Source organism: Ornithodoros turicata, chromosome 3 (assembly GCF_037126465.1).
Source record: "Ornithodoros turicata isolate Travis chromosome 3, ASM3712646v1, whole genome shotgun sequence".
NCBI lineage: Eukaryota > Metazoa > Arthropoda > Arachnida > Ixodida > Argasidae > Ornithodoros > Ornithodoros turicata.
This window is the reverse complement of record NC_088203.1, coordinates 34,878,573-34,901,261: the sequence shown is the minus strand read 5'-3', so window position 1 is coordinate 34,901,261 and position 22,689 is coordinate 34,878,573. Positions and strand designations below refer to the sequence as shown.

At 45.5% G+C, this 22,689-nt stretch overlaps 3 protein-coding genes across 3 annotated transcripts; 1 reads left to right on the top strand and 2 right to left on the bottom strand.

The window, feature by feature from the left end:
• Positions 1-1,413: 1,413 nt before the first annotated feature.
• On the bottom strand, positions 1,414-2,013 carry LOC135389288 (uncharacterized protein K02A2.6-like). The gene has a single exon (XM_064619351.1). The coding sequence runs from the start codon at positions 2,011-2,013 to the stop codon at positions 1,414-1,416; it is 600 nt and encodes a 199-aa protein (XP_064475421.1).
• A 4,780-nt stretch (positions 2,014-6,793) lies between these two features.
• LOC135389287 (uncharacterized) lies at positions 6,794-7,621 on the bottom strand. Its single transcript, XM_064619350.1, has one exon. It carries the CDS (start codon positions 7,619-7,621, stop codon positions 6,794-6,796), a length of 828 nt encoding a protein of 275 aa, XP_064475420.1.
• Positions 7,622-18,490: 10,869 nt separating this feature from the next.
• LOC135389286 (putative nuclease HARBI1) lies at positions 18,491-20,547 on the top strand. The gene is made up of 4 exons (XM_064619349.1): positions 18,491-18,712; positions 19,053-19,388; positions 19,509-19,631; positions 20,512-20,547. The coding sequence occupies exons 1-4, from the start codon at positions 18,491-18,493 to the stop codon at positions 20,545-20,547; spliced, it is 717 nt and encodes a 238-aa protein (XP_064475419.1).
• The last annotated feature ends 2,142 nt before the right edge of the window (positions 20,548-22,689 follow it).

Sequence of the window (22,689 nt, the reverse complement as noted above, 5' to 3'; positions counted from 1 at the left end):
CCAGTCGCTGTCAGATGTCTTGCGTATCAGACATTGGTTCGGCCCAAACTAGAATACGTATCTTGTCTTGTGTCTTGTAGAATCTGTTCAACGCACCCCCACAGGGTTCATCCTTTCCAATTACTCTTACCCTTCTAGCATCACTTCGCTTAAGTCAACCCTTGGCCTCTCATCACGTAGGAAGTGTTCCCGCTTATGTCCCTTTCGCAAACTGTACTATGATTCTTCCATTCGCCGTCATTTCATACGTCCTGCTAAGTACACGTCATCGAGGCGAGATCATTCGTGTAAAGGAGAGCCCATCCGTTGTCACAACTTCTACTTCATGCGCTCGTTTTTTCCCAAAACTATATCTGACTGGATCGACCTGCCGCAGCCACTGGTATCTATCACTAATTTTGCCTCATTTCGTCGCAAACTTGTCGAATTGATTGAATGCTGGAGTAAGCATGCATTAAGTTTATATGTATATATATGCATCCCCCCTCATGTATCGCCCCAGGAGGGCATTTGAGGTGTTTCTCACATAGAAATAACTAAATAAATATATGCGTTCTTTATGCAACCATGCCACTACTTAATGTATGCGATGTTGTGCACTGATATTTTTTCTCGGACTCCCACAAAACTTGTAATTCATTATCGTGTCCGCGATCAAGAAGAATACATCTAATGTGCAGTTATCATGCGGCTTCCTGTTACAGCTCTGTCGTAAGTGTGTTGTGCTCTGTCATAAAAACACTTCATACTTCTCCCAGACATTTTCGATACATGGCATGGCATATGACAGCAACATGCCTCCAGTATTTGGAATATTAGCGACTGACCTAATTGGTTTCTCAAGATGAAAAGTGTCATTAGACCCCGTGTATTGTACTCAGATGCCTCCTTTAACATGCAGCGTCCATGTAGAGAAGCAGCTTATCTTCTCTCCACCTCCAGGGTCTAACACCAGGAGCCAGGTGCGGTCCAAAATTGGCGATGGTAAGAGCTTTTGTTGTATTCATATGGCTTAACAGAACATGACGCGATAAAACCCAGTACAGATAGAGGTGACGTCCCAGAAAACAAAACGTTTAATCAACCTAAGTATGTACATGCGTGGTTCCCAGAACGGCTCCAGTTTCCGAATGACGGTATTCGGGCTAATCAGCTGTCACGTGCCCTAGCATGGCTGCGTATCTTCAGCTGACGCCACTACACTCCTCCCGTCTACGTTGAGCCGAACCACTGGAGAGCACGACGATCCCTGACAGAGTATAGCTTCGGGGCTGAGGTACGTCGTCGGAATGAGCATCCTCATCAAGGGCGGAATTGTCAGGAAGCACACTGTCGGGTGACATACCGAAGTCTAGTAGATCCGGCAGGTGAATCTTGATATCATCCGCATGCACCTTGTGCTCCTTCTTCTCCTCAGTGGTAACACGATAGGTTGGGCCCCCTAACGAGCGGATGACAGTGCCCGAAGCCAGTGATTGCTTCGTGTCTTCTCCTTCGTGTCTCCTCCTCGTCACGATCTACAATGCTTCGGTCCCTGGTGTGAGCATCGTAATTACGCTTTTGCCGTTCCCTCGCTGTAGTTGAAGTATATTGATGGTTTGGGCGGAGGAGGTCGAGTTCTTTGCGGAAGTGTCTTTTGTTGAGCAGCTCGCATGGCGTTTGTTCCGTTGTGGCGTACGGTGTTACCCTGTACTTCAGTAAGAAGTGGTTAACTCCCGTTGCCTGGTTCCTCCCTCCCTTCTGCCGACGAAGAAGCTGCTTAAACGAACGCACAAGATTTTCTGCTTGCCCGTTAGATTTGGGGTGATAAGGCGGCGTTAGGATATGCTTGATGCCAAGGCGATTCAAGAATCCTGTGAAAACGGACGAGGTAAACTGCGGACCGTTGTCGGTGACGAGTTGAACCGCAAGTCCCTGGGCAGCGAAGATATCACTGAGTGCTTCCATAGTAGCAGCAGATTTGGTCGACGCCATAAGCTTCACCTCGTGCCGCTTGCTGTATCCACTACACATGATACTATGAACACATGATACTCGACACCCAGAGTAACTCTGTTTGACCCTATGACACATCAGTGACCGGATTGCTGCAAAATTATGATCAGTAAACTGTAGATTCTCTAGCAGATTCGTCGTCGAATTTGCCAAAAGTCCAGAACAGAAAATTTTAGAAAACAAACGAAACTGAATTTGAGTTCAACGTCCACAAAATGCGGTAGTGGTCTAGCTCAACGAAATTGGCTGCTAATTCGAAGAAGCTTATCCTAAGAGGCTGCAGGGGTCCTATCTCGCTGAGTCATAATAATAACTTGGAATATAGCTACAGGAAAAGTATTCATGAGTGGTCGCCCAGTCCAGACCCGCAGTGACTAGATACAGGCTAATGCTCACCGTTCCCCTCTACGGAGAGCGCAAGATGTCTACGGTGCATTACATATTTGAGCGAGGATGACCGGGGAGGGGACGCGTAAATAAGAACCAACACCGTTGTTAACTATGACGCCATGGACCGCTACTTTCCATCAACCCCTGTTGTGTTCCAGAAGCACGTGCAAAGTTTCGCTCATGCAATGTGCGTGTTTGCTTAGATACCTTTCTACTGCATTGAGGGATGACAGGCACGGCCGGCGAGAGAAATTACGGACCCCGGGGATGACTCCGGATGTGTCCTGCCCAGAGCTCGCGCCTCACTTTTGCTTGTGCTAGCAACTGTCGGCCCTTGAGTCGGGCGGGCCCCTGAAGAGGATCGGGCCCAGGGCTCCATCCCCGAGCTCACGTACACTCTCAGGAGACGCCCGCTAAATGAAATTTATCAGCTTTGTTTGATCCACGCAGTTTCGTCTGTAAGCGTGCACTTTTCCAAAATCATAGCCATGCGCGTTGCGCTCTTCATCCTATAAGTTCCTAAAACAGACGCACGTTCAGCATTCTATATAGCCTGTAGCCCTGTGTACAGGACGCCAGCACGTATTGGGGTACAAGAACGACGGGCACCCCCTTCTCCCACCCACACACGCACCCTTTCAGATATAAAAATGATGTATGAGGATATAGTAATATTGGTGTTGTGTCCTTGAAAGTACCACTAAGTACTGCTCATTACAATTAATGTGTTATCCGCTTTTATTGCAGCCTATGTGGAGCAACAAACTCTGTATGGCGAATGCGATCGCTGTATCATTGGCAAACCGCTTTACATCCCAGGTACGTTCTGAAATTCTGGGTTTTCCTGTATAGAATTGATTCAACCGCGTGTGAAAATACAAGAGGTTGCGAACTAGCGTTGCCGTTGCGTTGTTCGTTTATTTTTTCTTTCTTTCTTTTGTGCGGGTGGGAATATGAGGATATACTTGAACACTCGGGGTACTATCTAAATCTAAGACGTTCTTAAGAATGTCAGGCAGAACATTTTGACCTGTATGCACTCGGCCAAGCACGGAGTTGTGTCGCGTCATATAACAAAAACCACAACAGATAAATGGTTAAAATGATGGCAGTTGAAGAAAAGGCACTAGCAGTGAGATTCTAACCCACACCCTCTGATTGCCGCTCAGAGATGCTACCAGATACACAATGCTAGCTACCCTCTCTTCAACCTACCAAGCCACGCAACGAAGTAAGAGGACACGCACTCACCCACAACACATCCTCTCTCACAAGAGGCTTGCATTCATGCTAGCTACGACATGGGGAGCTGTACGCCAGGGATGGGCAGTATTTAAATACATTGTAATTAAAATACTATTTAAAATATAAATACATGTATTTATATTTTGTATTTAAATACAGACTTGAAAAATGTATTTATAATTATATTTAAATACCAATTTTCGGGTATTTATTCTTGTAAATACTTTATAAATACTCTTAAATACAGAATATACTGACTGATATCTTAAAGTTGCCCTGCATTTGACCTTTCGGGAAGAAGGGCGAGTTTGGGGCGCAATTATGCCGGGTTTGCGCTAGCATGCGCATGCGACAAACCATTTTAGATGGCGAGTTTTTCACTGTTGTTGCGGACAACGGTCGTGACTACCCGATTACATTGTTCTACGAAGCATCTTCGTCAAATTTAATACAAGCATTTGTTCATCGGCACCTGTGGAGATGCTGTTCTCCTTTGCGAATCTGATTGTACGGCCGAACAGAAGATGCCTAAAAGAAGCAGTCTTCGAGAAATTTCTAATATTAAAATCGCCATGATAATCTAACAAATAAATGCTATTCTTTCTTGCTGATTTGTCCTTATGATCATAATTATTTCTATAATTCCAGATGACATCTTCCTCACAGTATTTATGGTAGTAGTTACGGTATTTAAATACAGTATTTATATTTTGTATTTAAATACTCATGTTGAAAACTATTTATGAAGAGTATTTAAATACCCCTGTCAACAAAGTATTTTGTATTTATATTTAAATACTCAAAAAATGTATTTATGCCCATCCCTGCTGTACGCTCCCCATTATATGTGTTATGACACAGTGACATAAGACAAGTGGAAGTCGTTCACGAAAGATTAAGGCGTCCCCGTTTGGCTCTGCTATGGTGAAGGAATGGAGAATGGAAGAAAAACAGGAAACCGAAAGGAGCGCCGAAGAGGAATCGGAAAACCGCTAGTCACCAGTAATTCCCAACACAATTTCATAAGCATTCCAAGACCTCGACGGTGTTGCACAAGGTTCTGTCGAACACCTGTTACCGCACCCAGGTTGAATGGCTTCCTGCTTACACTAGACTGAGTGCGGAATAGCCGCCTCTGCGTTGCGTTGAGCTCCAATCATATGAGTACAGGCTCATTGTCCGCCACAATGGTTCTTGTTGTTGTTAGAGCACAAGCTGGTTTCAAAATATTACATCCGATAATTGAAATATACTTCGGCACGTGTCGACACTTACTACACTTAGTATCGTGGGGTTATTCCTATGGTTCATAGGTCATGGGTGATGGTTTATGCGTTAGAATTGTTTCCTCCTTCCATCAGCGTAATTTAGCGGTGAATTTTCAGAGAAAATTTCCAGTCCCTGTTTTTGATTGGAGCTTTGAAACTGTACAATGCGCGTGCTCGTCCAGTACCATTTCCTCTTCCCCAGTTTGCGCGCTGTCCGGTAACATTCTTTAAAGGGACTGTCAAGTGAAATGCAACCACCATATTCTGATGTATCACGACTTACAACTTAATTTTATGATGACGTACACACGTCATCACGTCTCGATCCTTCATATTTTTTATACGAACGAAATTCAGAGACTGATAATTTTGCGATCGCAGCGTCCGCCACGAGAAACATTGGAGGCCGCTTCGGGATTCGCGGGCAGGTATCACGTGATATTGAGTTACTACGTAGCGCATTTGAGGCAGGCTACTAATTCCTATTAGACCTGTTTTGTCTGTACATAGTCACAACACCAGAGGTACGTTGCCAACTTACCGTAGGTTCGAAGAGACAGCACTCCAGGTCACCGTTGTGACCGCACCCCAAGGTCCGTAATGAGCTCGATACTATACACACAGTACGTCGTATGGACCGCCGTCTTGTTCTCTGGGGTATCAGCACCAAATAACAGTCACCGTAAAGTCTCAGTACACGATAATCTTTCTAGCAATGCTTTAGTAGGGCAGCTAAGGTGGGTAGAGGTGGTGTAGATATACCGAGCGTCCAATTTTAGTTTACGATATATCTAAGGACTATGCCGCGCGAGTAGCGACCAACAGGTTTAGAAACCCCTCTGGCACGAATAGCCCGTCCGCTTAACGCGTTACTTGTACACTTGCCTCCTCGAAGAGCAGTTTAGGTGTTGCTTCAGTAGCCAGAACAGGCCCTGCCTTCGGAACTTCAGTGCCACTCTTCTGCATAGGGGGTGTACTCCTTGGAATGACAGCATAAGTCGCTGAGTTCTCAAAAGCAGGAAATTGAGGAAGGGGTTAATGACACATCAGATACAGCCACCACTTCGACTACCGCATCTACCCCTGTAACGGACTGTGAACTAGTCTTTAATCGATCACCAGTGGGGGGTAACCTTGCCCCCAGCTGGTTAGGGACAAATTCAGGCCCAACCGCAGTGCTCCAGTCTTATCCATGATCAGCATCAGCCAGATCATCATCAGATCAGCCAACAAATCAGCATGGAGCAATACCATTATTTGCTAGAGCATCAAAGCGAATTTGATACTAGAAGTTTCCCGAAGATTTCTTCACGTAGGCGTCTTCTGCCGGGCCGTAGAATTTGTTTCGCAAAGAACTGCCTCTCCGTAGGTGCCAATGAACAAAGGCTTGCATTAAATCTGATGAAGATGCTACGTTCAACTCGTTAAGCGGAGTAGTCATGTAGTACGGCTACATCTGTTCGGGGGCCTTCGAAAAACTTGAGCACACTCTAGGTGAACACTGTTGTCATTTCCAGTTGGCTTTGCGAGTGTGCTTTCGAAGTGCGAGAAATCATCATCGGCAGCCGTGGGCTTCTCCAACTTTCGTACCAGCCTATTGATGGAGGGGGGGGGGATATGTATAATAGAGTGAAAAAAAATGAAGAAAGACAAAGGACGCCTCCTGCTCTGCGGCTCGCAGTACCTTGGTTGACTGCTGGCCTTTGGTGGACTGCTTGCAAGTTGTGGTTGGATCTTCCGTGGCGCTTATCGATTGGAGTCGGTGGAATGACGCTGACGTCGGCGCCGGTGTCAACAAGGAAGCAACAACCTGACACGCGGTCGGTGATGCGGAAAAGTCGGCTGTTGGCACCCCAAGCCACTCCAGCCGTTAATGGGGGGAGGGGGGGTCCTGGTCAGGAGCAAGGAGCGTGGCAGTTACGCGCGGCTTTGCCGAACATGTGATGGTACAGGAACAGGATGGAACAGTGCGTATCCTGGGTTGACGACTGGAGACGATGCCTGCCTCGTGTAGGTGTGCGTTGTGGGCGAAGGTCACGTCGAGGGGACGGGGAGCCATGACGTGCCAAAGAAGCTACCTCGCCCACGAGGGCTGAGACCACATTTTGCAACTGGTGTAGTGATGCAATGACGGAGGAAATGTCCGTGTCAGTGGAAAGTGACGGAGTCTGACGAGAAACGAGTGTGGCGACGGCTCCCAGGGTAGGAATACCAGCGAAGTACAAAATTCTGTCAGCCATTTTGGCCAAGTCGTCTAGGCTGGTCTTTTCCGCGGCGGCAATCATCATTTGGACGTTGTGGGGTAACCGCTGACGAAACAGTTCACGCAGAATGGAATCATATGCTTGTCGGTTACCGACAAGGTCACGCATGCGGCGAAGAAGCTGTGTGGGTCGACGATCGCCGAGCTCTTCACTGGTACGCAGCTGCTGTAACTGACGTTCCTCAGATGGGGATGTTCGACGGATAAGTTCGTCTTTCAAAACGTCATACTGCTTTGTATCCGGGTGAATGATGAGGTCGCGCACTTCACCGGCTGCTTCAGGAGACAGGTTGGCGATAACGTAGCCGAACTTCGTTGTCTGGGATGTGATACGTTGTGTCGAGAAAAGCACTTCAGCTTGTGCGAACCAGAGCTGAGTGTCCGAAATACAGTACGGTGGCAAACGAAACGGTACCAGGGAAACCTCGACGGGCGGTGAAGTTTCCTGACCGGTTTTCATGCCGTGGGTTCCAGGTTTGCCGTTCGGGTCACCACTTTTGTACGTAAGTAGGAGTGAGACTCATTGAAACAGCTCTGTTTGAGACACGTTTTGGGGGAGATCGCCCCCCCCTCCCTCCCCACTGGTTCCACACTGGTGTCCCGCACTACCTACAAGTACACGGTACAAGTATGGGCACACCTGTTGCACCCACATACGCAAATATCTTCATGGGGTTCTTAGAAAACAAAGTTATCAGCGCCCTCTCATTGAAACCCACGGTGTACCTTCGATACATCGATGATATACTGATAATATGGGAACACGGGGAACATGAATTTCAAAAGTTCATAGATCTACTGAACACCGCGCATAGCAACATAAAGTTCACATCACAACAGTCAACTCACTTAATTAACTTCCTCGACACCACAATATCACTAGACAACGGCAACCTCATCACAACCCTGTACAAAAAGCCAACTGACAAACAACAGTACCTTCACTTCAAGAGTCACCACCCGCGTCACTGTAAGGTTGGAATTCCTAATGGGCAGAGTGTAAGACTACGCAGAATTTGTTCAAACGACACAGATTACGCTGATAAGCTTGACGAACTCTGCAGTACACTTGCCCAAAGGGACTATCCAGACTCCCTCCTAACCGAATTCCGTCGCAAGGCACTCACACTCGATCGAGACGAGGTTCTGGAAAACCGAAAAAATCCTGACGCGTGCCAAATAAGCTTCATCACAAGATATTCCAACGCACTTCCAAACATCAAAGCCATTCTACAGAAGCACGAGCCCCTCCTCCAAAGCAGTGACCGACTTAGCAATATATTCACAAATCCCATACAGGTGACATACCGACGCGCAAAAAACCTGGCAGACTCTTTGGTCAATGCCAAAATCAGCAAAACAAGCACCCCGTACACAGGAACACGACCCTGCAACCTCCCGCGCTGCAAAACATGCAAGCACGTTCAACACGCTAACTCCATCAAAAGCACTGCGAGCAATTACACCCACCCCGTTAACCACGCATTCACATGCACAAGTTCCAATGTGATATACTGCATTGAATGCGGCGACTGCTCTATGCAATACATTGGTGAAACCGGCCAACAAATGAACAACCGCCTTACCGGACACAGAACCGACACGTCCAACAAACTCCCCAAAGCAGTCGCCGAACACTTTAACGTTCCTGGTCACAATTTTGATAACATTAAACTATATATTCTAGAAACCGGGTTTAGATCCACACGTGACAGACGTGATAGGGAGTCTTATCTCATATACAAGTTCAACGCTCTTCACCCGTCCGGTATCAACAAATCACACGGCACCCTAGAAACACTTCACAAATAAAATATGCTTTTCCCTTCTACCTCCATTATCATCTGTTATGTTCTGCATGGCCACTGCTTTCTACTTTCTTTATTGCATGCCACAACTTTGCATTACAAATAAAAAAAAAAAAATCCTTTGCTGGTTCTGAAATTTTCCCTACGTAACCACTAACCTCCTTATCTTTCGCTATGCTTGCCAATTCTTGCCTTTTGTCCCGTTTCGTCCACGTGTTCGTGAACCTTCCATTTTTCTGTAACCGGTCTGTAGCCTAGATCACTACGTTCACATAATCCCCTCCACACTCTAACAAAGCAGCCATTCACTCCGGCCGTAAAAACCCGTACGGAACCTTTCTTCCCTCCGGGCTGTTGACCCACAATTCGCATGAACCTTTAAACACGTCACACCTAACCCTTTAAATACCATGCCAATGATGAGGACGGTGCCCAGAAGAAGAACAGTCTCTGTTCGAAATATCGGCGGCTTCTGTCCTGAGGCAACTCCCTTCCTGGTGTCCCGCAATGTTCGCCACTGTATTGTAACGTGGTACTGCTGCAATTGTTTAAAAAATGGAAACTTGTTACTGTCATGCCGGCTGTAGAGGAGATTGTCTTCCTCCAGACGGGTCCCGACCGGCGGTGATTGAATGTCCCAGACGGCAGATGTTCGTGGCCCCACGCTAGGACGGTGGCGATGGAACTGAAGCTTCATCTGTTGGCTCGTGTCCGTAGCTTCGTGACTTCGTCGGTCCTCCGCGGGCCGCCACGTCGGCTTCTCGAACAGTCCACCGCTGCTTCTATCTCTTCCCGCAGCATGACCTTCAAATGTACACTTTTGTAGTCAGAACGCCGCATGTCCCACAAAATGAATCTGTTCTGCATCTCAGAAATTGTTTTCTCGTTTACCCGCGTCTTCTGCAGCTTTTTCGTAAGTCGTGGTACTGCCAAAAAAGATTTGTGGACACCTCTTCTGCTTCTGTTTCTTCTAGGGCAGTAGACCGGAGGCAGAAATGTCTTTCTGAACTCTGATTGGTTGCTATGGGCGCCCGTGAACTGACCGCTGCGTGAAATATCAAATCTGCTCTCATGCATTGAATCACGCGCTATACGAGCAGCTGCGACGTAAAGAATTTTGCGCTGCGCGTAAAAACGTAGCTTTCGCGCAAGAAGGAAGCACCTTGCGGACCGGCCTCTAACGTAATTGAATAAAGCCTTCGGAGGGGAAAATGCACTCCTTCTCTGGTCAACGGCACGTGCAGCAGCGGACACTATAATGGCGGCGAGCAGTCTCTTTTGGGACAGCGATGCATTATAAAGTTGACAATGAAGGAAAACGACAAACCAGCTGAGATTTTGCAAATACTGCAGGCACAGTAGGGGGAACAAACGCTGTCAAGGGGAAGAGTGCACGCATGGTGCAGACAGTTTGCGGAAGGACGGGATATGGTGATAACTGAACCACATGGACATGTTCGTCCGACTGCCGTCACGCCAGTGAACATCGCAGTCATTGAGCAAGTCATCCTCGAGAACCGGCGTATAACAGTTCGGGATATTGCAGCCCAGCGTAATATTGATTAGTGATTAAGTGGGCCTGTTGGTACGTAGCTATACGAAGAAATTGGAGCTGCAAGGACAAGGGACATAACGAACACACGTACACGGGAACGGCTGCTCCACTACAACGAGTTCGTGCAGGTGTGTTCGCGATGTCCCTTTTCCTTACAGCTCCAATTTCTTCGTATAGCGTAATATTAGTGTCGGCAGTGTGGAGACAATCATTCACGAGCGCTTACTGTTCCGTATAGTGTGTACAAGATGGGTTTCCCGGCAGCTCAGTTGTGACCAGAAGGGGTACGCATGGGTGTTTCTAAGCAGCGGTTCAACCGCTTTCAGTACGAAAGGGACGAATTTTTGTAATCTATCATCACATGCGATGAACCCAGTGTTGTACATAGCGCCGCTACGAAAAGCGCCGCCACCGTATTCGCTAGTTTTTTTCAGTAGCGGAGCAGCGATTCCACTGAAATTTAAATTGCTAACCGAAGAGGTATTTCCACTACAAATACGGGTAGTGCCGGGGTCTTTCTCCGGCGACCACTATTTTTTATAATGTGGAGGACTACGAACCCAGAGGATCTTCCTCAATAGGAATATAATTCGTGTTATTCAATGTATATCTTTTTTATTCATCAGGCAGGTAGGTATGTAAGCGAAACACAAGCAGGTGTGTATAACATACTAAATAATGTGGGCTACAAATACGGAGGCAGTTTACGTTATACAATGCGTTGTAAAACGTAAAATTGTGAACGTGTTAATAGCAAACTGCAAACTGTGTTTTGAAACTATTATTCGGAACAGATAAACAATGCCCCGTGTATTTTGGAACACGAATACGAAAATATATCTGAAACCCAACGAGATATCGCTATATAGTCATTCACTCCAAGCGTACCACTGGTTTTGCTTTAAAGTGTTCGTGCCGCATGTAAATGATTTCTGGCAAGGTAGAATTAGCTTCGGTTACCCAGGTTGCCCAACAAGTTATTTCCTCACGTTAAATACGTTGCACTCTAGGCACTGCTTTCGACACGGTTGTCTGAAATCAGTACCCCGTGGTTTATCCACCTCAATCCTTGAGGAGTTGCAAGATGATTAATTTCGAGTAAGAAACACAAGCACCACATAGTCTACCTGTAAATACATTATTCAAAACGAAATGTTCGATGGCAACGAATGCAATATGGGGAGCAGAACTACTGACAGGCGATTTCAGACAACCGTGTCGCGAGCAGTACATGAGCCACACAAAATGAAGAAATAATATTATGATTAATATCATTCGGGCGTCACTGTACGCCAACATGTTCACTAATTCTCTTTGCACACTTGCTTGGTGACAGTGGAGCAATTGATTGTTTACAGCGTTTGACATGTTTGACATGTCGACGTTCACCGTGTTTTGTCTGTCTTTCTTTTTGCCTCACCATCGCTACGTTGCTTCAGTTATGCACCAACCGGCCCCTTTTGTTGACTTATTTAGAAGCCTTAGACATGTCTAGGGAAAAATTACATGATCATTTTTTGTTCTGCTAATACTTCAATAACTAGGTAATCTCACACGGGTGCAGTCTTCCTGAGGAACTCATAGTCCCAGGAAAAGCGTAGGGAAACGTAGTTTTTCGTATACGATCAAACGCTTTGTAAGAGAAGCCCTCGTGTGGCTGGAAGAATGGAAGCAGGGGGTAGGCAAGAACATTGATTCCAAATTCCAATGAGACCTAAGCCATGGTACAGGTATGCCAACAGCACTCAGAAGGTTGTCTATTTTTGTTAGGGATGTTGGCCCTGGCAAAAGCATGAGCAAACGTTATGCCACTCGGTTGATCTTTGTTACCGCCTGCTAGCTATTTACTGACGACTCGGTGAGCGGCCGTTTTTCATGGCAGTTGCACCACTTGACCCCAGGAAAAACTGTTCAATCCGTCTACAGTAAGCAGACGGAAAAGTTTGAGGTTGGAATTCGCGTATGTCCCAAGCAAAATCCTGTTATTGTATAAAAATTCGAAACAACCTGACTAAAAGTGGTGAAATGCAGATGCACATCGCTACGTACATTAAAATATATAATAAAATGCGCATCATCCCAATGTGAAGCTCGAAGTGGAATAGTACATATTGGCTTAATATAATGGGATATACTTTATGCTACATGCAATCTATATGTGAAGAAACATAAATATTACACCGAGTTTAGACACATTCGTCAACAAGAGGCATAAGATAAGGTAATGCCTAGAGGAAGTTACGGTAGCAGCAAGGTAGCGACATTTACGTTATTTACGTTACTTTTACTGGGTAACGGCAGCGGGAGCGTTACCTTTTAAAATTCGTAGTGACGTTAGCATTGCGCTACTTTTTTATGGAGTAGCGAGTAGTGGCATTACGTTACTTCGTTTTCGCAGCGGCTACAACACTGGATGAAACTCGGATGCATCATTTCACCCCAGAGACAAAAAGAAACAGCATGGAGTGGCGAAATAAGGCTTTCCCGCCGCCAAAGAAAAGCCAGATACAGCCGTCTGCTAGGAAGCACATGGGAACTGCCTTCTGCGACGTGTAGGACGTCGTCCGGGGTAACGGGAGCAACGGGCCACGATTTCTTTAAGGGTCACGATTAATGCCCAGTACTACTCCATGTCGATAAAGGGTACCGTGCGAAACGCAATTTGCAAGAAAAGACCTGGTGTATTGTCCAGATGGGTCATTCCCCTTCATGACCTCACACGGCTAATTCGACGGTAGCAAACCTCTGGCCGAAATGCGCTGGGAGGTTCCCTCATGCCTCTTACAGACGATATTTAGCCTAAGCCATTACCATTTGTTTGGACTCCTTAGAGAGCGCCTTGGAGGAAAGACGTTTCACGCAGATAGAGCCATCCAGAGAGATGTCCTGCAGTGGCTGCAGCAGCTCTGCAGCAACAATTCTTTCTATGCCCAAGGCATCAAAGAATTGTCATAGCAATGGCAGCGGTGTCTAGATGCGCGCGGTGAATGCTTTAAAATCTGATATATATATATATATATATATAGTTTGATGCTTCCCGAGTTATACATTGTATTTGCCGGTATGCCAGTCTCGGTCAACCTTAAACGACCCTTGTACTTAATTAATTATTGACCGAGCTGCGATAGCAGTGTCATGCATATTCTAGCATGTCATTTGGCAAGCAGCATGTCGTAAGCTTGGATTTCATTGCGTTTTGCCTTGCATTTCGCTGTCATTTATTGCGAATCTTTTATATATAGTAGGAAATTATTTTCAGGTAACGCATGTTTCCTGCTGGTGAAGGGTTCTCCACAAGTGCCTTCGTGCTGCGAGTATGTGTACACCTTATTATGCGGAGATAAGAAGTTCATCAACTACGACCCGGAGAAATGCGACGAAGCTTATGAAACATCAACAGAAACGTTTTGAATGTCAACCAACCACGGTGTTCCGTATAATCCCATGTCGTCAAATTTAGTAGCTTCACGTAGCTTTTGCGCAAGCCATGTATTATCTCTTTGTGACGTGCCAGAACCCTCCTCAACTACCATCATTCAATTGGAGTGTCAGAGTCCTCAAAAGTAGAATTTGTTGCACCTTCATTACGATGCTGGGATGAATGATTGTTGAATATGATAGGTTGGCATATCACCGTCATGAATTATACTGCAACAATATTTCAGTTACAGTAACCCACGTTCTGGTCAAATAGTTTACCGTACCCAAAGTAGGCGCGCACTGGTTGACGCAAAGCTCTACATGGAATTGTGTTTCATATAGTAGTTCCTAAATTTTGTGGACTTTCCTAGTCCTTGCTAGACCTTCCAAATCGCAGTGTATGGAAGCCTTCAATTGAACTCCTTGCGCATACCTAAAGTTAAGGTTCCGGGCAGTGAATTATTCAGACCTCCCCCTACCCTCCCCAAACAGTCCCTAAATGTTTAGCGACACACCCTGCCTTTCTTCCTTTCTTTCCTATCGATCCCTACAGCAAGATCCTAGCTCTCCCACCTGTGTTCTTAGATGCATGTCAGAAGCGACCCATTGAGCTGCTGCGATGCAGCAGCTACACTTTCGCAAGAGGTCCCCCGTCCCCACCGTGATTGCGACCAGGGTTGTTAACGTTACTTTTTAAAAGTAACTAAGTTACAGTTACAGATACTCAGCTTCAAAAGTAATTAAGTTACAGTTAGAATTACTGACAGGAAAAAAATACTGAGATACAGTTACAACTACACTCTAAATCGTTTTACACCTTAAAGGGTGTAAATCAAAATGTTCATGGCGCACACCTTTTAAGGTGTATTTTAACACCCTCATGACAATGGGGGTGTAAAGGGTGCAACGCCGAATAAAACTGCTGGGTTTGTGGAAATAAGCTGGTAACTGTGTATTCACAATTACCAGCATATTGCCTATAATCACATTGAGGTCCATATATGTGTGCACATCAAGGTGATTAAATATGTGTGTAAACATGCACAGCCGACATACAGACAATCATGTATGGCGTGGCAGCTGTGCATGGCAATGAAGCATGGCAGCTGTATATAGCTTTTCGTGAAACTGTAGACCTTCTCATGAGCAGGCACCTCCCCCATATGCATGTTCATTACTTCGAACGCTGCATTTATTCGTTTCTTCAAGGCTTTGCAGTGTTGTACCCACAAATATCTAACCACTGTAAAATGCATTACGTTGTTCATTATCCGCGACTCATCATGATGTTTGGTCCTTTCCTATCTGTATAGTTGTACGCGTTTTGGAGGGAAACACCGGCATTTTAAAGGTGTTGCTAGAAAAACTCGACATTTTAAGAACATAACCCTTTCATTAGCGAGAAGACATCATTTTTTTTTTTCAAATGTATGTGTGGTCGCAGCCCTTCATCAGAAATGCCACATCTACTGATGGTTCCAAGGAGATTCAAGCAGAATCTATAGTCTATGTGAAAAGTGCAGTTGATAATGATAACACATTTGCTGTTGACTGTTGTTGCCAAAGAATCTTCAGAGTAGGACTTACCCGTGTTTATTGAGATTGCAGGCATACATGTTATGAGCTCTGATACCATTTTTCTCATACAAACATTAACTACTGTTGAGTATGATGAGCACTATCATGTATTTGTTCTGTCTTGCAATGAGGAGCAAAGTGTTTTAAGAAATTTAAGCACTATCTCAACATACCTTCTAAATCCGCATGCATTACCAGATGGTAGACTTGTTGTAAATCCAGGCCATGCACTGTTGTAATGTAACTTCCTGTTCCCTGTTGTTGTATATATTTACTTTTGTTCATGTGAACGAAAACAAACATACTCCCTTTCTATACCCAGGCGACACACTATCACCATATTTCACCTGAGGGTGGAGTACACTGACGTTACACCCTCAGGAACTTCCAAAACAAAGTTGTAGGGTGTGAAAGGGGTGTGATCTTTGTTAATACACCTATTTTACACCTTTAAAGGCGTGAAACGATTTAGAGTGTACCTCGGAAAAGTATCCTAATATGGATGGAGTTACTTTTTGCAATTCTGTACGCAGACTATACCTTTCGCCTTTGGCTCATAATAGGTGTCACTCTAGAGCCACAGATACATCTCTTCTTGGGTAATCATACGTAATTGCAGGCAAAACATTGAAAGGAACGCCTAAACTGGGGGTAACCGAGACAGGTGAGGCGCTTAGAAACCCGGTTTTCGGCTCACAGCGGAGACATTTCAGCTCAAGATTCCCGTTCTCCTTCGTTCCGAGGACTTTTAAAGTGCTCTCGATATTGTGGCCACGGTACCTCTGACAGAACGGAGGCAACTTTGCTCGGGCTGCTCGTAGTTACAGCCTCACAGACGGCGTCCTCGCATGAGGTGGCGTCGACGCCTTCAAATTCGGCCATTCTCTTCGCTACAGCCAAGGCCGCCAAGAGAGTGGCGAGGAACAAGGAATGTCACGTGCGAGTGCGAGGACGTGAGCACTTCCAGTAAGTGCGAGGAGGAGTGGAGTTCGTGACTGGTGTCGGCTAGGGAGCCTCGACGGATTGCTGCAGCCAGGTCTCCCAAGGTCGCCATTTTCCCATGTATTAGTTCCTATCCCGATGCGTGCAATGCCGGAGGCCGCCCTTAGATACCCCATTGTTACCAGACGTTGGCTTGAGTTTGATTGTAGCGCGCTAAAGATCCAGTTGAAGCACAATCCAAGCCAGGCCAAGTCACCGAAGGAGAAATGGACGACTGCGCCTGCGGCGCCTGGTACGACAGGTACGTTATGTGATGCACGCAGCCGTGCACTAGATCCTTCCGATCGCTCAAAAAGTGAAACACGACACAGAAAGTTGTTATACGCGTTTTATTTGGACATATAAAGACTAGATTCATTCGCAGAAACAACAAAAACATTTTGCCGCTAAACTTAGCGCGCTGAAGTGGTCCGGAACGGCAACAGTGGGGTATCTAGTGGCGGCCTTCTTCGTTGCACGCTTTTCCGAGGTGAGTTTGGGGAACCTGGCTGCAGCTTCTCACGCGCATGGAGGATCCCTAGGGTCGGCGCACCCTTCGCGCCACCTCCTGCTCGGCGTCGGTGTTTCGTCGTTTTTACTAAAAAATACTCAAAAAGACAGATACAAGTTACTGCGAAAAGTAATTAAGTTGCAGTTAGAAGTGCGTGCTTGAAAATGTATCTGATATTTCCTCAAGATACACAAAAAGTAAGTACACGTGCTCAGATACTTTTACTAAGTTACTTAACAACCCTGATTACGACTAAATTTGCCGATGGATCAAACTGTGTTGTGACTGCAGTTTCATATTTTTTAGTAGGACTCAGGGCTTTCCGATATCCGGTTATCCGTGATAAAGTGATAATTTTCGGAAGCTGACTGCCCGGAGTTGAACGCGGATTCATCTCGCATGGTCTCCCATGTGGACACACCTGGTCCTTAGCAGATTCCTCGAACTCCTACAGTGTAGAGTATAGGGCGAGGGCCTGAAAGCCAAATCAAGTCGCGGGCCGCATTGACCTCAGTCATGGAGGGCCGCACACAGAGTCGAAACGACCGCAATTAACAATAGGTAATATAGACGGTGATGAATACATAGGACGGTACGCACTGGAAAACTGCACGTGACCCAGCAACGGAAAGCTGTGTTTCCAAACGGCTGGGATACGAGAAAAATGCGTACATCTCTGGACGGCATCATTTCCCTGAGCTTGAGGAGGCGGTACAGGGACAGAGGCACAAAGCACAAGTAGACAGGCTTGCATCCCTCTGTCCTTACCATCTCGATCCTCAAGCTGAAGGAAATGATACCATCCACATCGATGTACCAGCTTGCTAGCATTTTAATGCTCTGCTGATCACATAAATCCCCACAAACGATTATAACAATGCCCTTAGGACGATTTAAATAAATCATCTCCCGTTTACACACTGTGTTTATTTATTTATTTGAACATATTGCAGCCCCGTTCGAGGCTGCTGCAGGAGTGAATTTAAAAAAAAAAGTGCTGCTGTCGTTACTCATCGTTTCAGCTTGGGAAGAGGAAATCGAAGTAGTAGGAAGAAAAAGGACGATAATTTTTATTGGCACTGTATGGTTTCAGGCTTGCTACTTTGATGGGACCTATAACAAAGTGAAATACAATGACCCTTGCACATAATTGTTCGGTCGCAATATTTTCTTCTCTCTCTCTCTCTCTCTGTTCTTTTCTGTCTTGGGGACGACGTCCAGATAGCCTGCTGCTTATAGGCTTATAAGAGCTTATAATGGTAAGTTTACAAGGTTGTAAACTTACCCCTAGGGCCCGATGTTGAACTGAACATACCGTTCGTTATCGTTATTATTTGAAGCTCCCGCGCTTCTCGTCATCAAACTATAGCATCAAACCCCGCCCACTGCGGCGGGTTAGAGATAGCTTTCGGTATGGGCGTAACGATCGGTATACTTTATCGCACCGTGAAGTTTGAAACGCGGAGAACCAGAATCATGGCTCACGTGTGCAGCGTGCTAGCTGCTGTTGTTGCTGTGCGTAGTTTGGGGAAGCAGCTGGTGTTTCGCTCGCACGAGGATGCATTTTGTTATAGCGAGCAGCGGTTCCGCGTACTTTTCAGACTTCCCAAAGAGGGACCATATGCACTCTGCGAAGAGCTCAGGGACGTCCTCAGACCTCGAACGTCACGGCGAACAGCATTCACCGTCGAGACCAAGGTAATTGGCACTTTGCGTTATTGCTTTGCTTGCAGTGCTAATGCTGGTTAACGGCACGTGGTCAATACACGAAAATACTGCAGTTGAGGGAAGTTGGGGAGCAAAGGAAATCGCCCCCTCTGCACACACACACACGGTATATATGGTGTAACACTACACAGATAATGAAGCAACAATGTGGGAAAACCTGGGGTTCACCCCTCTTTGCCTTCTGCACACGAAAGACCAGACCACAGAAACATGAAACCTCCACCCTCCCAACCACATTTTCCCCAACCAACAGCAAATACAAAACATGCATTATAGATAAGAATTCTGATGGATATTTCATGCTACTTAGGTGCTTGCTGCCCTCCGGTTTTACGCCACTGGTATCTACCAGCGGAGCATTGCTCAGGATATGGCTGTTGCCATTTATCAGTCTGCAGTCAGCCGGTGCATATCAGCTGTCAGCAAGCCCATAGCTGCAAAGCTACTACAAGGATACTGCGCCTTTCCCCGGACAGAAGAGGAGCTGGTACACATAAAAAAGAGGTTTGCCGCAATGAGTGGAATGCCAGGCTGTATCGGGGCCATTGACTGCACACATATTGCAATCATTGCACCGTCTGCACCAACATATAGGGAAGCGGTGTATGTCAACCGTAAGGGGTACCACTCCCTGAATGTGCAGATGGTGAGAAAAAAGATAAACAGCTTATTGCATGAAAATAGCAATAATAAATATCAATTAGTTGTAACTGGTAATGAACACTGATCATATGTTAAAACATGGTGTTTCTTTATCTGCTCGTAGGTGTGTGATGCAGACCTTTTCATAACCATTGTCAATGCTAGGTACCCTGGTTCCACATATGACTCTTTCATCTGGCGCAAATCTACACTTCACGATCTACTCCAGGGGGACACGTGTCCCTTGGTGAAGGTGGATGGCTTGTTAAGTTTAATGACTCCATAGCGAAGAAGCGATAGCACGTGGAAAAAACAGAGAAGACACGAACAGAACAGCTCAAGAGAGTTCCTCCTCCAGCTGGCCTGTACCTACTTGATCTTATAAGTTTAACAACTCCAACAAGGGCAGTTTGCTTTAACAATGGCGGTAAGAATGCAGTTTGTTGCCTTTATACACATGAAATATTAACTTTATTACTGAGTGTGCTATACTACTTGAAATATTGCAGGTGACATAAATTTGTGAATGCAAAGTATGTACAGATATCTGCAAAAGACATGGACAAAAGTTTATCTATGGGATGTACATGATATTGGTTGTGTGCAGGGAGTTCACCTAAAGTGTGACAAAATTACATGGACAAATCTAGTTGCCCCAAAATTATAGGATCAATGGCATGTATCTTTGCGAAGCATTTCGCTTATGAACGTTTCGAGGTATGAACACTTGGAACGACAGGAATAATAATAATAATAATTCGTGGCTTTACATAAGGAGACATATGCGACCACGAGCGACGCCATATAGTGCCAAGAAAAGGAGGAGAATAAAGCTACATAAATCATTTCTTTAAGGGGCACAGATTGTTATTGCCCTTTCAGATTCTGACATAAAACAATGCTTTGACTAGGCTAACTAGGCTCAGAGTTAAATAAGAAAAATTAGTTTCTAGCAACTAAAAGTTGTCTAGAACATTTGTATGTGCTGGAAAAAGTCCCACAAACTTACATGCCGCTGACTCCATAAGCCTTGGAAAAGTTTTTTTTAATAGTCCTTTCTGACATATTAGGTGGAAAAGACTGCACATGTACACATGCTAATACACGTCATGCTGCTTGTATTTCAGGGGACAGTGGTTATCCTCTGGAACCTTGGATTTTGACACCAATCCTGGGTGATGAACCAGAACTGGAAGCAGAATGGGTCGACCTGTACAACAGAGTGCATGCACTAGCAAGAAGCACAATTGAAAGATGTTTTGGTGTCTTAAAATCAAGATTTCGGTGCCTTCTCCGCCTCCGAGTAACCCAACGGCAGCAGCGAATATTATATATGCGTGTGCTGTGCTACACAATATCTGCAAACTGTACAGCCTCCCAGATCCTGACGTATTATCATTAACAACAGAGGAAGACTCCTCAGAACTCTACAGGGCACCTAGCAGGCATCCCCAAGTGGCCAGAACGGATCCTAGAGCAAATGGTGCAATGATAAGGCAATCAATTCTTCTACATTTGGTTGAACAGCGTCTCCAATAATTGTCCAAACAAAATGCCACTCTCATTAAAAAAGAAAAATAGACAACTTTAACCAAGTATGGGCAATGTGCTTGGCATCATTGGTACTTTAAATATGCTATAAAATACTTCACTGCAAAAGTGATAGCTATGGAGTGCTCACCTTTATTGCATGTCCATGTTCTCATCTTGCCGAAGGAATGCAGAGACAATTATAAAGAGGCTGTTTGAGATATCTGTGAGGGCCCTTGCCATCTGCCACATAACGTTTACAGTTTCACCTTGTTCCTGGTGAATTGCTGCCACTAGTGCAGTCAACTCATCACGGGCTGGCGGCGGCGGATGTCTAGCACGGCGTCGAACTGCAAGATGAATCAAACTTGATTAATCATCAAACTTGCTACATTGGCTACAAATGGTAACAGAGAAATATGTCAGAGCAGCTTCTCGATTCTATATGTTTATGCTATGTAGCTTACCTTCACAATACTGATAAAAATAACATAACTGTACTTTTGCTGTGTGTTTTGTAACGTCACCACTAGCAGAACACTTTACTGCAAATGTAAAAACCCACATAGGTTTCAGTCTGATACATATCCTTTCCTTTTTTTTATCAGCGTTCAACATACCCCGCCCACCCCGCCCACCACCACCACCAGCACGCCCACCACTCATAAGTCAAAGTGCTTTCCTGCAATTTATAGATCGCTCTGGAGCACGAGACGTTTTAGTGTTCTGTTACATGTGTGAGAAAAAAAAAGACCTTGTTTTACCACCCTGTAAGTTTTCAGTGCACTGAAGTATGCATGAGGACCCCCCCCCCCCCCCCCACACACACACAAAGCAGCATACCTACCTCGCGGTAATCTCATCTGCATCACAGGGAGGGAGGTCCGCTGCTGGTGGTGTGCAACACCGGCTTCTTGTGCAGTGTCATCATGTTGTACATCCTGGATGCCTTCAAAACTTTCTGATGGTTGCGTGTGTGCCTCAAAACCGATATCTTCAGCTCTGTTGGGGACAGCCTGTGACTCGACTGATGTATCACAGAGTCCCTTCAGTTTAAAGGGGAGATTGTGTTACATTTCGTATTCAGTTAGAAATACAAAGCCACTTGCCACATCCAGTAAAATAGATCTTGCTTACGTCACTTTCCCCAACAAGAGGGTCGCCATGGATGACATGCGCACCCAACAGTGCAGCCACTCTGTTTTCAAGAGGCATCAACTGTGGTGACGCCTGTTCACCTCCCCCTGTCTTCTGCCTTTCTCGTCTATGTCCCGATGCCTTCTCTTTTACACTGCTCTTCCAGTCTGCCCACACCTAGTAAAGTAACTCTCTTTTGAAGGCATTCAACAACTACAACATGCTCATATCACAGGCGATACACCTACCTTCTTGCACTTGTCAATAGTTTTTTCAGGTCCAGCTGCATTCAAGGTGGCAGTTATTGTTTTCCAATGATAGTCCCTGTCAAGTTGTGTGAATTTTGGTGTAAGTTTGTTCTGATGAACTTCAGGGTTGTTTTGCATATAGGTAACAAGTATGTCATATTGCTCTTTGCTTGTTTTTCGCACTCTGATCCGATTTTCCATTTGCGAGGGTAGGGCTACATTAAGCAGACGGCATACAAGAGAAGAGGCGAGATTGAAGAGCAGACGAAATTTATTCCCGAAAGATAATTCAATACAGCTATTACACCATGCATTCAAACGTATAAAAAAAGGCGACCCTGCTGTCGTTGTGTTCATGATTGCATTGAAAGCCGAATATTATGTTACACA

Coding starts and splice junctions, on each gene's coding strand:
- LOC135389288 (XM_064619351.1), bottom strand. CDS start 2,013: ATGTGTAGTGGATACAGCAAGCGGCACGAGGTGAAGCTTATGGCGTCG.
- LOC135389287 (XM_064619350.1), bottom strand. CDS start 7,621: ATGAAAACCGGTCAGGAAACTTCACCGCCCGTCGAGGTTTCCCTGGTA.
- LOC135389286 (XM_064619349.1), top strand. CDS start 18,491: ATGGCTCACGTGTGCAGCGTGCTAGCTGCTGTTGTTGCTGTGCGTAGT. Junction 18,713..19,052: donor CATTCACCGTCGAGACCAAG/GTAATTGGCACT, acceptor CATGCTACTTAG/GTGCTTGCTGCCCTCCGGTT. Junction 19,389..19,508: donor ACTCCCTGAATGTGCAGATG/GTGAGAAAAAAG, acceptor ATCTGCTCGTAG/GTGTGTGATGCAGACCTTTT.